General features: G+C 35.2%; 1 protein-coding gene across 1 annotated transcript; it reads right to left on the bottom strand.

Moving 5' to 3' along the window:
* Positions 1-6,735: 6,735 nt before the first annotated feature.
* On the bottom strand, positions 6,736-9,236 carry LOC121323684 (C-X-C chemokine receptor type 4-like). Its single transcript, XM_041264876.1, has 2 exons — positions 9,125-9,236; positions 6,736-8,373 (listed from the first exon to the last, which is right to left on the bottom strand). The coding sequence occupies exons 1-2, from the start codon at positions 9,134-9,136 to the stop codon at positions 7,306-7,308; spliced, it is 1,080 nt and encodes a 359-aa protein (XP_041120810.1). The 5' UTR covers positions 9,137-9,236; the 3' UTR covers positions 6,736-7,305.
* Positions 9,237-18,275: the final 9,039 nt, after the last annotated feature.

The raw sequence follows: 18,275 nt of genomic DNA, 5'->3' as shown, positions 1-18,275 counted from the left end.
ACAAAAGCAAATGTTCAATGTCCAGTACCAGATAGCTATTTTACAGCAGGTATAACAGGTGTAATGAAATAACTGCTTTGAGACTTGAATGGAGGTTTAACTGGTTCTGTCAAAACAATAAGAACACAAGTAGGTCAAATCTGTCTCCTGGAAGAGCTGAAGTTGTCCACCCTGGTTTAAATGGAAGTGTAATTTGTCTGGTCCCTGAATACATGCTATATGTTGTCATCCTTACTGACAGTTGCTAACACTGCTACCCAAATTCTTAGTAGAAACAAATACTGCATGTAATGTACAGCAATAGTCTGTATTGGTTTATTTTACTACTATGGTATCAACTTGGCATTTCTTCTGTTTCATTTGTAAAGGTTAAGAAATTTAAGTCATATTAAAGGATTTAGCAAGAACTATGCATGTACTATTTATTAACAGGGTGGACCATGATAATAAATTGATGTGATGAAGGGAAGTTATTGCTCTGAAACTTCTGAGCAGAGGGCAGGTGACTCATGCAATTTCTACCAGATTTTTTTTAAATAAAAGAAAAAGGGGAGCTGTGACATTGTACTGATTCATAAACTATAAACATGGTTCTAATTGAGTTTTACTTAATGAAAATCTACTGCCTTCCTTCGCTCGTTGTTGCAATTAATGCTTCAGCAATGTGATTTAAAGTCTGTATCTTTTCAAGCAATTGGTTGGACCCTGCTACATAATGACATAAACTTGATTTAGCAAATGTATTAGATGGATGTAGTTTCTCGTGTAACTGCTTAAAAGGTACTTAACTAATAACCTATCCACATTACCTAAGACATGCACTATTAGCATGTGTTGAAACTGCATTGTTCACATTTACTTTATTCACAATTGTGTTTTCAAAACGTGCTGGTCATGCATTGTTTAGGTAGTGTGAATAGGGTACACAGAAGCACTTTGCACAGCTGTTCTATTGGTTGATAAATAGTTGCTGAAAAGGTGTGAAACTGTTGCTACATTGTTGCAACAATTACAATTGGGAGCTAAATCTTTTTCAAATAAGGTGAAAATAACCACATCTGACCCTGATCTGTTGTATGTATATTTTAATGGTATCCAAAAACCAGTAGTTTTCAACGTATAGGTAGAAGTGCTGCAATGAAAAGTATGTGAAAACATGGGTCAAATAGAGTAGTTTAATAGGTAGAGTTCATCCTGTTTTATACACCATGAACTTGAGGTTTCATACAGTAAGCAACTGTACTGTACTCATATTAACCAACACTCCACTGCCTACCCGTCTGTGGTCTTATGTCATTTGTCATTATGTCAACAACCCTAAAAAAAGGAAGTTTGAAAAAATGTACCATATGCTAAAACATGATATATGCTCGTATAACATGTAACAGTTTATTAGGACCACTTCTGCTTGCATGGCATTTAGTATTTCAGCTATCTTGAACACCAAGGTCTGCAACTCTGTTCTGCAAAAAAAAAAAAAAAAAATAAAAAAAAAAAGTTCCTTCTGGGAAATGGTTTAGTATTCAAATTTGTGTTAGGGAATTTTTAAATGTTTAGATTTCAGAATTATTCATAGAAAAAGAAAATGTACATAAATACACATGGTAGAAGTAAATGTTTAGCTCATGTTCTGCTAGCAAAGAGAATGGATATTTGAAATGTTAGTTCATAATAGGATTGGTGCCAGAATAGGATAGCTTTTGTCCAGCAATTGATGAGGATACATGCACAGGTAAAATAATAACACATGGACAGAAATCGCAATTTCTTTACCATTAAATCTTTTTGTAGGTGAGGGTCACAATACCTTGAGGTCAAGTTTATTTAAAAGGGCATAACTTGAGAACCAGGAAAACCAGAGTTACCAGTGGCCATTATAAAAATGTACCATAGTAAAAGCATAGCAAAGTGTAATAAAGCATAGTAAGCATTGTAAAGAATAGCGAGGTATGGTAAAGCATATTAATATTGCATGTTGAGCCACCAAATATCCTATTTGTGTCTTCTTGAAGATTTAAATTCTAACAACATGGTTTACTTCACCTACCTTTTCTTATATACTTAAAACTGTGAGTCATTAAATGCAAGTTTTACTTCCTCTGATGTCAAATACCTGGAATTTTATGTTTTGTTTTTTTTTTCAAGTTGTGATTCATGTTAACACCTAACCGTTTTCATACTGTGGTCGGTTTAACAACTAAGCAATGTTTTACTCACTAAGCATTGCCCATTCTGTAGTGAACCATGATATAACGCCCATACAAGCTTTTCAGTTTTCACAAAATTCAGTACTGTTTAGTTATGTTCTTGTTTGACCAGTATAGTGAACCGCCTCTTGGTTGTTTCATCTGCTCATTTAAAATGTGAAAGTCAGTTATGCTGTACTTATATTATTTCTATATTGTACCTCTCCAACAACGTTTAATATTTTTTATAGAATATGTAGAATGTAGATAAAACACAATCCATTTACAATATGCAACTATAGAGAGTTTTTTTTTGTTTTGTTTTTTTTTTGTTTTTGTCGAGTATTTTGTTCAATGAAAACAGTGAAATTGGATTCAGAGTGATTTTTGTTTGTGGGCAAAATGTAGGCCAGTTAATAAGTAATACTCCCCAGGGCACCTTGTTTCTTTATCCATTCATAAAGAAAGACACTTGGGATTGTATCAGCTCAGGAGTCATATAACTAATTGTGTAGAAGACATCTGGTGCAAGCTGCATTCAGTGCCTCTCTATTTACTTACATTACAATATAATTAGCCTGCTTCAAATAAAACCTGGCTGTCTTTTTACAAATCCCATGGGCTGTAAAACTCAAAAGCTCTGCACTCAGGAATCAATAATTGGATTTTTTTTAAACAAGTCTTCTGAGAGATTTAATAATCATCTAATACTGTCTCTGTTTTTGGAGATTCCAATTATACATAATTCTTTAAATCTGATTACTTATATCTAATTTCTGCATAAGATACAATACTGTATTTGATTATGTTATGGTAGATTAGCTTTGAAGACTGCTGTCTCTTTCCCAGCTAGACCATTGTTTCTCCTAGTATCTAATAATATTTATGCGTAAAGCAATTTGATTGCTCCAGAACAAGTGAAAGGGCATTTGTTGGCCCAAAAAGGGCTACAGGCTTACTCCATAAAAATGTATTTGCACTGTAATTATACTATGCTTTATCATATTTATCTATACAGTACCATGTTTCTTAATGCTTTGTGATAGTTTGTTATGACTTTATATTTTACAACTGGACTACCTAATGATATCAGGGAATTTGTGCTAATTGGGGTCTGTAAAACCAGCCTTTAAAGCTTAATGGCCAGTCTTTGTGTGTTCTGAAATGATTCTCTCTTAATTGTGATAGCCTAGAAAAAAGGGGAAAAAAAAAATCTACGTTTTTGTTTTAACAAATGTGTACAGTGTTGTGTTTTATTCAAATAATTTTTCCTCTGGATTGTGTATTAAACTATGTATGTACTTTCTAATGAATGAATTGTGTACAGCTGCACCTTTTTTGTTCCTACATAATTTTCGAACACTCAATGGTAAGCTACTGTATGTATGTAACAACACTTATATAAACTGCTATAATTCTTTGGCAAATGTTTTGACTATCTTAATTTTGGACATCTAGTTTATCTAGTTTCTTTTTAGTATTGCTACATAGCAACTTCTTTTATTTGACAGTGTGGCTGAAATGTTTTGAAAATACAGGGCTGCTAAATCCCTGTGGATCAAAAAATCTGTCACAATGATTCAATGACAGTAATGATCAAGTGAAACCAAACAAGCAGTGGTTCATCAAAACAAGAAAAATACTGAACTGAACTGAAATCCAAAAAGCCTTTTTAGTTTGCAAATGTTTTTAATTGCTCTATATTTGTTGTTTAATTTTGTTATGTACTGTGTAATATAATAATGATATTTAATTTGGAACAACAGTTATGTTTAAGGTTTTGTCATCAAAAGGATTCAAGGTTGTGATTTCTTATCATTAACACACTAGATAACTGAATAAGCAACTTCCAAGTCTGCGTTTTAAAGATAAACTGCTTTTTTTTTAGGAATGGCTATTGAGAATGTTCAGTAACTTCCACCAGGATTTTTTTTTTTAAATGACTCCTAAATCTTCTGAAAAGCCATTGAAACAGTAGATTCAGTGGTCAATATATTTTGAAAACTTGTTCAAGGATTTCCGGCAACATAGTAATGAGCCTTTGAAAGCTGATACACTAGGCTTGAATAATAAATCAGAAGGTAAGTGTTTCCAGTCTCTGAGAGCTTTGAATCACACTTACCGTATGCAGCTCTTACTTTGGACAGCTGGAGGTAAATGTATGTATTTATTCAAAATGCTTTACCAGATTGACGTCCTTTTCGATGAGGGCCTGGAGCCAAAGTCGTCAACTATTATATATGTGACTACCATCCACACAAAACCTACCCTGGGCAAAACAGTTTACTGTTTGTTGTAAAATCTGGTGTCTTACGCATTCCACGTTAATAATATGGAAATATCCTTCAGAGGAACCATGATATGTTGAGTGTGAAAGGTGTTACTTTAAATTTAAGACCGCCAGTGGAAAATTAATACTCAGCCATGTGGTTTAAAAAAAAAGAAAAAGATCAGCATCTGCCATGGGGTTTCCATGTACACGTGTTTATTAGGACCTTCATTTTTTAAACTTGTGCACAATAATAAAAAATGTGTGGATCTAATTCTGCACTAAACAATGTTGGCCCAAGCACAGGAAAGGTTTCTTAATGGTCATTTCCTAGCCAAAACAATTTCAAAAACTTAATAATGGGCCCCTGCTCAAAGGAAACACTAGGAGCTAGCTGTTGTTGTTACTCGAAGCATATCCAACAATGCCTCCATAAACTTAATACAATCTGATACATATAGTGAGATCCGTTAGCAGGATAAACATCCTGACCATAATGAACTCAGCAGTAAGCTCCGTCACATTCCCACTGTGCACTGCAGGTCTAACTACCAGGAGTTCTCCTCATAGAAGATAATTAATTGCTAATGGATGTTGTAAACACAAGTTCTTTCCTGCCTAGATATTATTGAAGATGTTTGAATGCATTTACCCTCTTGAACTATTCTTTTTTTATGTTTTAAGGCTGTAACTTATTTTAAAGGCCTTCTAGCATGTATATCATACAATTAAGGCATGTGATATCATAGAATTGATCTGCAAAACACGTTTCTGATCAACCCATTTAGGGGTTGAGAAACAAAATGTGAAACACCTTCCATTGCACAATTTATCGGGCGCTACCATACTATTTCTCAAGGGGAGTTGGATGTTGAAATGTGCAGCCAGTCTGTTCGCTAGAAGCCCCATTGTTACTGATCCCTATTGATGTTCAGCCTTTGATCATCTCTCACTATTTTCTTATTCACCATAGCATATTAATCACCCATGAGATGGACAGGCCATTTACTCAACATGTGCATACAGTGCATCTTCTAAGTGTTTACTGATCTACTTTTTTACACATTCAAATTTTATGAAAGAAACTAAATTAGAACCAGACAACTATGCGCAGTAATACACTCAAGGTAATCTCAATTTTGCTATACAGCCTTTGTGAATCATAGGAAGATTGTGAAATAAAAATAAGAGATGACTTAAACCAGTATGGAAAAAAACAATGAGAACATCACCAGATCCAAGAAGTCTGATAGCATTTATTTTTAATAATCGTGTGGACAGAGAGATGAATTCATTTTGATCCAGATTTCTAATTAATTCTGATAACAACTGGCAGGAGAAAAGAGGAACAGAAGGTTATAGGGAGGAAACTAATGTTGGATAAAATGAAAAACAAAATCCCAGAGGCACATAGCTTAACGTTTTATTTGCTCTCTGTCATAGTGAGATATCAGGCTCCCCTTCACAAGATAAGTCATGCCAGTGCAAGGGTTCCTTATCAGACAGAAAGTCTGTGAAGTTTAATGGGAAAATGACAGTATGAATTGTGCTATCAATAATGCAAAGAAAACAAAAATACATTTATGGTTTCACAGCAGTAATTGTAATAGACATATTTTGCTATAAAGCTTTTTGACAAGTGGGTCTGTTTTAATTATTGGTGGCATACTTGAATTGTATTTAACAGTAAAAGTGAACAGTTTCTGTCTCACTATGCATGTTGCAGTGCTTGTAGAACAGTTTACGTTATATGTGCCACTCAGGGGAATCCCCATGTTCGTTGACCTTCTACTCCGCTCAGAATGACTCTCAGGACCACAGGTGTGCCAACACTAACAGCAAGCTTAGTGTTTAAGGCAAAATATTTCTTGAAAGTACCTTTTAACTACTTTTACTAATTTGGTGAAGTTATTAGAGCTAAAATAGTGATTTGGGGATATACTAACCTTTCCCTATGAAATAAGCAGAAGAGTGAAGGGATTTGTTTCTCATACCAGTCCGAACGTATTGCCGTCTCCGAGTCACACAGGCTTTTAAAGTTGTTTTAAAAAACCTTATTTGCATTTTTTCTACATTTCTTAAATGCATATTACACTTAATCATTGGAAGTGTGTGGATTCCTTGGTGTGATTCCTGATTTTAGGAATATGACGCATCATAGGATAAGGTGTGGTTACTTCAAATTCTTCAACAGCTCCTGCCAAAAATGTATGAGTATCACAACCTACAAAAGCCAAACAGTTGGTATTTGGTTTAAGAAAGGAGACATTCAATGTTTTGTTCAATTATTTGTCTTTTATTAACATTTACCATGAACAGACTGCAGCAACTTGAAATTAGTTGAACTTTAGCAAAAAAACTACACAACTTTGTGTAAACTACACAAATAAATATTCTCTATTAAAAGAGATGGCTTTAAGTGCTAAAAAAAAAAACCCAAAAAACCTGAACAGTTATTTTAAAAAAAAGTGAATCTGAAGTATCAAAGTCTACTAATGGGTCTAAAGCTGTCAACACAATTTTAAGGAGCATAACATGCCTCAGATAACAACTGCAAAGCATGGTATATACATTTTTTTTGGTAGGAATGGTATACAGGTAAGATAACATGATTATTTACACAGGTTTAAGATGACCAATCAATGGCCCACAGGCTCTGCCTGGATAACGTGGTGTTCTTTTAGGAAAAACTGAAATAATGTATGCAAAATTAAATAGAACACATTTGTACAACAGAGGCATTAACAAAATATAAAACAAGATAAACTATATACAGTTCAAAATGTAGTCAGTCCTTTTTTGACATGCAAGTCTTAAAATGTCCCTCATTACTGAATGAACACGTCTCTGTTAGCTGGACTGGAAACTTGAAGACTCAGACTCTGTGGAAACTGATGAAAGCCCTCCTCGCTTGGGCTTGGACAACATTTTTAAGCTTGACCCTCTGCTGTTGACAGTCAGTGCACTCTTGGCTGATTTCTTGAACTTGACTCCAAGGAAAGCATACAAAATTGGATTGAGACAGCAGTGGAAATAAGCCAGACCTTCAGTAATGAAAATCCATTTTTCCATATGTTGTAGGAAGGTGCAGCTGTACTGGATAACATTAAGCAGCGTCAAGGTGTCAACTAATATGGCGATGCAGTACGGAAGCCAGCAGATGAAGAAGGCAAGAATGAGAATGATGGTGGTTTTCAATGCTCTGCGCTTTTGCAGGCCCTTGAAACCTTGGGAGAGCTTGGAGATGATGATGCAGTAGCAGGTCAAAATGACCAGACCTGGGAGCACTAATCCAACAACGATGTGCTGAAACCTGAAGACTGTCATCCAGATGTAACCTGACTCAGTAGGGTAGGTGCGGTCACACATCATTCGGGTTCCTTCATCGTGTACCTGGGCAAACACCAAGTCTGGCACTGTGAGGAGAGCAGCAGGAAGCCAAACACCCACATAAATGATCTTCTCAGCCAGCAGCCTTCTGGGTTTCTGGCTATTAGTTGCACGCACTACAGCCAAGTATCGATCAAGACTGATAAAAGCCAAGATGAGGACACTGCTGTACAGGTTGACAGTGTAGATACTATTGACGACCTTGCAAAGAAAACCACCAAAGTACCAACTGCTGGCCGCATCTACAGCCCAGAAAGGCAGAGTGAGGACAAACAGAAGGTCTGCAATGGAAAGATGCAGCCTGTACTTATCGGTCATAGTTTTTGACTTTTTTTGACAGCCCATTACAATGACTACCAGTCCATTACCAACAATGCCCATCACAAAAATGATAGCATAGACTGTGGGCAGAAATATCTTCCTGAGATCATGGTTTAAATCTCTGTTGCAGACTTCATCATACTGGCTATAGTCACCAGAGGCAGACCCTTCTGTGTTATTTTCATCTATGAAGTCTATTGTCCAAATCTGGAAAAAAAAAAAAAAAAAAGAAAATATGTTAAAGTCTATTACTAGTACCAATACAAATTATATTATTATTATTATTATTATTATTATTATTATTATTATTATTTAAACACTGAACCGGGACTCCTGAAATAAACGCATTACTGTCGTGGATATATAAAAGCACCAAATAAAAACAACAACAAAAACAAAACAAAAAAACACAACAACTTACTGACTGCTCGTATAGCAGCTTTCAATTCTAAATGCAACTTTTAAACATCGCGCTCAACAGAACCTTACACTACACAGTGGAGCAGCGCTAAAAACAACAGCTAGTTAAAAACTGGTACTCCCGAATCTGTCCATTAAAGCAATTTCATTTTTTTTAAGGTGCAAAATTTCCAAACAGAAGTTGAGTAAATCTGCACATTCCCTTAGAACTGAAATAACAAGAGAATGGTTACAACAGTAGAAACAGATGTCCATGTAGTGCTTGTGGCAGTCCGGGAGCAGAACGACGTTTCAAAATAAACTGCAGATTTATTCTTATACAAATTTGTACAACGTGCATTCGTTTAATTACAGTTGATATGTAGGTCTCATTATAAGACAACAGATTTATTGCAATTGTCCATTTTATTAATACGAATATATTTAAATATCGTACGTTTTCTCAAATATCAGTGGCTGAAAATAAGGTTAAAAAAAAAAAAAAAAAAGTCAAACCATCCAGAGCAAAACATACAAACGTGATAAAATGTGTACTTACTTCATGATCCATGGTGTATCCAATGTGCACCTCCAAATCTGTTTAAGTTTTGTCACTGCTTTACCAAGCAATTTAAACCAGATTATCCCTTCATGAATTTAGTTGCACACACGGCACAACATTTAAAGTAAAGACCACACGCGCCACACCCACAAGGGGAGGAGTTTTCAGTTGATGCTGCCAGGCACAACCAACCGAGTCGCAGGACAAACTCAGTAACTTTTGAAAACAAGTTTTTCTTGTTTTGAATGTAACAGGTGTTGGTAAGTTTTCACCACGTTTGCCTCCTCATATATATATATATATATATATATATATATATATATATATATATATATATATATAGCTTACATGTTAGTTTGGGGCTACCGATTATATGAGTGAAAAGCGGTTATGCGAGGGATATATTAATAATTATTATTATTATTATTATTATTATTATTATTATTATTATTATTATTATTATTATTATTATTATTTAATATGTGACAGTAACATTTAAATATTGTTGTGAAACAAAAGTAATGTTGTTAACTGTTGTCTGATACATTTCCCTCATCCCCTTGCTGTATTTCAATAAACGTGTTAGTGAACTCACTATCAAAACACGGTTACTATCCCTCAGTGTATTCTTTGAGTTGCTGTGACGTATTGGGACAAACGGTTGGTTTGGTATCTGGACAAATGGCGGTTTAGTTGTGCAGGGATGTGGTTACTCTATCTGTGGTTTGTGTACCTGATTGTGATGAAGGGGTAACGAAGTATGCGACAGGAAATAAACTGAGACCTTTCCAAAAGTCAGGACAGTGTATTCTCTTAAGGACTATTTCCTACACTGTTACTCTGGTAGAAACCTTACAGGGTATTGAAGCAGTTAGCTTTTCTATGCAATATGGATTTTGGCTGAGTTTTATTTGTATCAGTACGTACTTGCCAACATCCTACTTGGCAATATTTGGAAACTGTTCAGCTGGGTAGGCTCGACCTTGTGTTGGTGGGTGGGTGGAAGGTTCGGGATGGGTCATAAACATCATGCACATTGGAGGTGTCATATGCAAAAAACAGTCATTATCATATAATAGACGTACCCCCGCCCTCGGCCCCTCTCTCCCCCCCCCTCTGGAAATGAAAGGTAGTGCGGTCAGATAAAACCACTGGGGGAAATTGTGAAAAGTACACCCCAGAGTCTGGAAACAATTTGCAAAGATACAATATTTAAATACATGTTGGCAGAAACTGACATTATTTTGGAGTAAATAAAATCATATGTTGGTCTGAAACACATAACCATTGTGTTTACAATACCTGGGTTTAATTGTAAGAAGCTGACATGGGTTAATTGTTCAGAGAGTGCAGATAGAACTTGTGTGAATGTTTGTTGATTGTTTATATTGACTACTTGATTACCTGGTGTCTGTATTACTAACTTTGCTCTTTTTCTTAAGAATTTAAAGAGTTGTGAACAACTAGAAACAACCAAAGGATAATTCACTTTGCTTCGCTATGGGTAGGTACACGCACATCTTTCAAATGATGAATAGCATGATTTAATGAACCTGTTGCAACACAATTTGTCAGTAACCAATGGCAAAAGGTTCTTATTTCAAATAATTAAAAATGAAACATCTGGGATTGAATCCACAGATTTAAAATCTGTGTTTTTAGAAGCCATGTTAAACCAACAATGATACACAAACATACATTATACTGAATGGATTGAAAAACACATAGCAAATGTCGGCATTAGGTGAGTTAGAGGATTTGAAAAGCAGTTAGCAGGTTTGAAATACTCTCAAGTATGCCTTTTACTCTGAATACAAATTAGGTATTAACTCTTTACAATACAAAGCAAGATGTAAAAGCGGGATAAAGTAACGTGATGATCAAGAATAAGTACCACTATTTTAAGGCTAGAATGGGGTATAATTTATGCAGAAATGGTCCATTACTCCCTGGAGAATGGGCCAATAATGTCTCTTAAAACAGAACGTTCCAGAATAGCTGTAGATTACCTTACTGAAGTGCAGGAACCATTACTTCACATTTTACCACCGGTATTACATTAGTGTTCTTTTAAGGAGACGCACTTATCAATTTGTAATGAAACTTGGTATGGCCATTCCTTATTACAAGTTCCATAGGGTGCCACATTTTAGATCACAACAAACTACGAATGCATTACTTCTGGCTTCAGATATTTTTATTTTTGGCTAATTATGATATTTTCTGTAAGGCAAACTGGATGAAACTTTGTTGTTGCGAAAAAAAAAAGTTTTATGAAACACAGAGACAGCAATAATGCTCATGGAATATTGTTTTCCCTTTTTTTTAATTAGTCCAATGTGATCTGCATGGTTACTAAACATGTTCATGTCTCTTTATTAAGATTCACCTGTGGCAATTCAGTTTACAGGTGCTTTCAGTATGCAGTTCATTATGATTGTGTCAGGGTCTGTACAAGTATATTGCATACTTTTGTTATCAGAAGAAAAACAATGTATGATAGAAGTATTGATACCTGCAAATTGATGTTTATGTACTAGGCTGTAGTTATGTTTTACATTCTCAGGCAAAGAGTTATTAAAAATACATTACTACACACCAGATGCACAATCAGTGATTGCTGGCCCTGATCCTCACTGAGATGGTGTCTTAAACACATGGACAGAAAATCCATAATCCTTATTCATAAGCAAAGTGCAAACACAATTTTTAAAGAGGAATATACTGTTTTGTATGATGCCCAACAAGCAAGAAACTACCAAAACATTAATTTACTCCTCCTTGCTGTAGTTGCTTCTTGCAACTTTTTATTTATTTATTTTTAAAATTGTATTTATTTATTTTATGTAAAAGCTGTTTTTAAATGGTATGGGGAAGAATTACTCCTTTAACAAATTGGCAGACTGAAGCCCTTTTTACCATTCTGGTCTTAGCAAACCACACCCCAGGAGTCTTCTGCAGCTGGATAGCTAGCTATTCAGATCATAGGAAGAATTTTCTTGTGTCTGGGTTAATTGTAAAGCTTTTGTCAGAAAGAAAGTGTCCCGGGAGGAGGCTTTTTTGCTGAGAACAAAACAGTAAAAACAAAAGGATCTAGTTGGGTACAGAGATCGAAAAACCTCTTTGAAAGCAAATAGACCAAATGTCATTTTTCTGGGTGATCCCCAAATTGGGCATTAATGCAACATTAGCTGTACAAAAGCTAATATGACACACTTATTAACAACAGCAAAAAAAAAAAACCTCTTGTTAATAATAAATACAACTTAAACAAAAAACAGATTGAACAGACACATATTTAATGTAACCTTAAAACTATGCACCGGGAATTTCAATAGGAAGAGAATTCTAAAGTTGTGGGGTATGATGATTACATGTCCTAGTCTCACAGCTATGATTTATATATTCTATTCATGTTTCTACTGCAGGTAGAGTATGCTGTTCTATGTATTTGTAAACCTAACATAATGGAAACCAAATCATGAAAATGAAAGAATCTGGGACCGTTCACTATTGGAAAGCACTTATATTTTTCAGTATAGATTAGAAAACAAGTATACAATTCCTCTGATGTGCATGCTTATTTTGAGGTTAATAACATACACCACTAAATGATAACAAGATAAGATTGTGAAGAGGAGAATGAAGTGAGATACCACAGGGATATAGCAGTAGACCATGATAAAACTGACCATAATATAATTTCCAGACTTTTCATCTACACACTGCTGAGTTCACCAGAATGCAAGTGTAAACGCTGTTATGGAAACTGCTTAAAGAAAGCTGAGTGCTTTGAACAATAGAATGCATAGAGACAAAGGTTTGCCTTATCTTGAAAAGCCACCTTTCATTGACCTTCCTCTGTCTGATTGCCCTTAAGTATGGGAAAATATATTTTCTTGACAGACAGCATTGGGGGCATCATCAATCATTAGGTAAATCAGGTGAAAGTTTTTTTTTGTTATTATTAAAATTTTTTAATCAAATCAAATTATTTGAAAAGATACACCCCATTCACATTTAACAAGGTGACTTGGCAAAGTAATGCAGTTTTGTATGCATTTTACATGCATTTACAGACCTTTATGTTTTCTGGACTATTATTTACCACTCTCTACACTAGTCTTTACAATGTTTTTGATATCATTGTACCTTTCTATACTGTAACACAGTACAGTTTTTATAAGACAATGCACATAGAAGAGTTTGATTAACACAAGTATTATTTTTTTTCTCCAGATATGTTACTAGGAAACATATTGGAGCTTCTTGTTTCTAAAGGGTATCCAATATTTTTGCACCACACCTCAGTGAACAAAAATACAATCAAACTGATATTATAGGCCTGATGTATAACATCCTCTGTGAAATATCAAACTGACAATAAACACTTTTAGATGGTCTCTTATGCAATCATTATAAACAGGTTTAACATTAATTGCTTGTATCTCTTAAATACTAACAAGCTTCTCACACCAAACCAAAAGAGTGTAAAATAAGACCTCATAGTCTAACCTATACAGTAAAGAGTTAAATCAGCACAGAACACAGTGCGCTAATGTGGGCAAATTACCTTTTTTTATCTTTCTGGTTGCATTGAAAACAGGAAGTGGACCGTTGGTATTGGTACATACTGTGACTACATGCTTTATCTCATGTGCTAGAGTTCAAAGACGGTTTAAAAAAAAAAAAAAGAAAAAGCGGGCTGAATTGCAGTATGTTTCCCCCGGTTTGTTAGGGAAATTCAAACCTTTTTTTTTTGGCACCGAGCCCTTAAAGCCACAAGAGCAAGAAAGTGCTAATGCCAATGCTGAAAGGGTGTTCTTACTTTTATTCTCAGTAATAAACATTTTGTGGTTCATTTTTTTTTTTCTCTCCTTCTAACGTTTGAGTTGCAGCTGGTATAGTGTTGCAGGTTCAAAAAAGAAGCAGAAAATAACAGGCCAGCAACAGCTGTCAATCTTGAGCACCCACACACAACCTTGCAGTTGTGTGTTAGCCTGCTAACATTATTAAAAGCAGAGCACCAGATAAGTTAATATATATATATATATATATATATATATATATAGATATATATATATATATATATATATATATAATACGTTGTGCAACCCGTCAGCCGAAAAACTCGATTATATATATATATATATATATATATATATATATATATATATATATATATTATATATATATATCAAAACGAATCGTACTGTTTTTAAGTCTGACTAAATATTATCGTTATTAGTCTTTCTGGAAATGGAAATTCTTAACAAACGAATTTATTCGAAAACACCCATATCGTTACTGACCACCCCCGTCATGGATGGGAATTCTTTTGACTTGTCGTCCCACTAGTTTCCTCCTCATTTCAGGAGAGATAAAATGATAAGTTGACCGAACATTTGGTGACCATACCGCCACCCATATGGCACAATGGTTAGATAAGGGCAAAGGGGAGGTCATCCTGGATTTGATCTTTGATTGGCTTGACTCAGCCCAGAAGTCATACATCGATGGGGGAGGGGTGGAGGAAAATCCTACTTTAGTCAGATAAGAAAATTACAATGGGGACCAAAAGTTAGCTGACCACAGACACAGATGAAGCTGGGACAAGTTGTCAGCAATATAAGTGGACACACAAAAGTGTGAAAACTGGGGCTTTTCCACCAAGCAGTACAGAGAGAGATATATATATATATATATATATATATATATATATATATATATATATATATAATATATATATACACACACAAGCAAAACTGCTGTGTACCATAAGTTTTTCTTCAAATTCTGGATCTGGTTGGCAATAATGATAGTGTTATTGCAATGTGTCATAGTGTAGATTATAATGAAAACTACAGGGAACAGCAGAAAGAAACTTCCAGAAACTATGGCGTTTCATTAGTTCTGTTAGGCAGCAGGTGCTGGTACAGTCCTTAATACTTATCCACCAACAGCAATGAGTCATTAGAGCTGTAGTTTGGATTAATCTTAACATTGCTAAAAACTTGTATAATGAAGTATAGACTTCTGATAGTAAGTAAAAAACAAACAAAAAAATATAATAACAGCAATAAAACAATAAGTAAAAATGAACTTTATGACAGCAGTGGCTCTGGCACAGGTAACCGAGATAGAAATTCCAGTAATGACCAGGAATGGTGTAAACTGGTCAGAACTGGTATTCAGCTGGTTAAGATGGCCAAGAAAAAATAATCCTTTAAAAACTACAACTCCAAACACTCCAACACTTAAATTAATCTATTTGCTGTAAACCTTGTATATCCCAATTCCCAACTCTTAGCTGGACTGCAGCTCACCAGCAGTTACTGGAATTTTTAGCATGCAACAGTTCAATTCTGTATGATAAAAAGGAAAAATGTTACTGAAATGTATTTTTGTTTTGATTTTATTTTACTCCATGTGTTTTTGTGCAACCCTTTTCAAGGGCAAGTTATTAAAGATGGTGTTGTCCTTGCTAAATCATTAACTGTGAGTATGCCTACATCTTAAAGGGTTATTAAACAGATAATGCCATATATGTATGCCAAACTGGTTTCAGTAAAGATGAGCTTTAACTGCTAAGCCTAGTCTAGAAATTAGTTGCATTGTTGTTTACTGGTTCATTCAACAATTTATTTATCCATTCAAGATAGTCTGATGATGTACAGACATCATTTATAGTTTATAGGGGCAGGAAGCAATAAATGCTCTTTGAAGTTGAGGCCTTGCTATGGAAACCACGGTCCACAAGTACAGGCCACAAAAATGATCTCCCACTAGCCCCAACAATAAAGGGGTGGTACAGATTGATCAATATCTAACTGGTCTGAGGGGGTCACCGTGGTGCTTGGTAGTCTGAAAAACAATACCAAGGCAAGTGCCTGAGGCCACTGGCAACAAACTGTTACTTTCAATTATTTTGTTGGAAAAAAAATAGATTACCAAGCCACCTGTTCAGTTTTCTTGCATCAGTCAGTTTGTATTCTATGATTAAATCTCTGTAACTGTAACTGTTTAGCATGTATCTTAATTATGCACATTTCTATGTCGATATAGCTTGTTTGTCATTATACATTTTACTTTTAGTCTATTTTGTTTGTTCGGGCTGTAGTATAAAGTTTTGTTAGGATCATTTGCATAGGCAACTAATGCATGTATCTTGACTCAACCTAAAACAGCAAAATAACACAAATAAATATTGTGAAATATTAGATAACAGTTACATAACAAGTACAGAACACTCTCAAACCAACATTGTTCATTTTTGTCTTGTTTTGTAAATAATACTCATTCGTGATAAAAAAAAAAGTTGATTAGAATTTCCATATTGAATGCAATCTTACAATGGCCAGTTAGAATTTTATAGACCTGTCACAAAGACGGCTGCAGTGGGTGACGTCAGACCAGAAACAGGAACCAGGAACCAGGAAATAAACAACAGAGTGGTGGAGTTTGGTGAAGCTGAGCGATTGGTTTCGCTCAGCGTTTAATAATAAAATGGACAGAAAATAAAAGGTTGTAAAGACAAAACACACAGCACACTGCACTTTCGCCAAAATAAAGAGACAAAGAAAACGGACTACACAGACAAAACACGGTGAGCTGATATTTAACTATTATTATTATTATTATTATTATTATTATTATTATTATTATTATTATAACCTCCGTCTCCAATCCCATTCTCCACTCACCGAACACACAACCCCGAGTGAGTGAAAACATGCGGCTTTTATGCAGCTGTACCGAGACTCGATTGCTAATCAATCATTCAATTGGAGTCGCGGTACAACTGCACGTGAATTAATAAAATGCAATTTCCCGTGCTCACATATTATTACATTTTACTTGCACGTAAAGTGCTGTGCAATCCTCGTGCCTAAATACAAATATATATTTTAAACACTCGTGTCACACAGACACGTTTATATCCCTTGTACCCATGACTATACACCAACATTAACACACAACACTCAACATATAACACTGAAATACACACAGAGGCAGGCAACATTGCCACATATCCCACATATCCCCCCGCCCCCTTGTGCATAGCACACATGGCCTCAATGGCCACCTCCCCCCTTAAAATCCCCAAAGTCTTGCTCAAAGTCCTGGGTTAAGAACAGGGACTTTAAGGGGTTGATGGGCAGCAAAGTTGCCAGTAGCCAGGCTGCTGCTGGCCATGCTGTCAGCAGACGTGCTGACAGTGGGGTGAGTGTCTCCTCCCGCTGTACCACTGGCAGTGGAAATGGAAACCAATGGAGACCTGTTTATATCCCGTGTACCCATGACTATACACCAACATTAATAAACAACATGCAACATATAACACTGAAATACACATAGGGGCGGGCAACATTGCCACAAGACCACAATATTATTATTTTTTTTTGTAAAACTACAGAAAACAGAATAACAATTGATAATTATACATTCAACTGCAAACTCTCTGTGCGGCATTAAATGTACAGTGAATGTAAATGTCTGGTTTCAACCCGTTTCAATAGAGGGTACTCTCCTCTAGCAACAACAGGTTAATTACAGTGAAGAATACCTTTACAGAACAGTATTACATTGTAGCTTTAGAATGTTTTGCTGGCATCACATTAAAACATTAAAACAACAGCACAGTCCCTTGTCTTACTTAGAATTGTATTTCATGAATAAGTCCAGCTCTAAAATAAAATTAAAAAAAAAAAAAAAAAAAAAATGAACAATGTAGAAAGTAGAAAGTATGTTGTAAAAGCATTGAGTTTTGAGCAAATTCCCATGAGAATCATGACATTTTAAATTGAACAAACACAACCCTCCTTCTAAACCCTTTTAAAACGTTTCCTTGGTTTATAGTTGTGCTTCTGGTCTTTGTGAGTGCAGCGGGATGAGGATCTCTTGATCTGCTGATTTATCTTTGTATTCTGGAGCCTTTGGGTTGATTTTTTCAGTCAGTTGTACTCCAAAAGAGTTTTCACAAACCAGAATTCACATGGGATCTGACCTTTCCTGGCATATCTAAAGTATATATTTTTTCTTTGCTTGAGTTTAATTTTATTTTGTCAACAATAGAACTCTAAATAAACCTACAAATGAGTTTCCATGGTTTCCAGTAGTCTGTCACCTGTCACCTTTCACCCTTTTT

Source organism: Polyodon spathula, chromosome 11 (genome assembly GCF_017654505.1).
Source record: "Polyodon spathula isolate WHYD16114869_AA chromosome 11, ASM1765450v1, whole genome shotgun sequence".
In the NCBI taxonomy this organism is placed as follows: Eukaryota; Metazoa; Chordata; class Actinopteri; order Acipenseriformes; family Polyodontidae; genus Polyodon; species Polyodon spathula.
The sequence above is the reverse complement of the archived record's forward strand: the minus strand, read 5'-3'. Positions and strand labels throughout refer to the sequence as shown.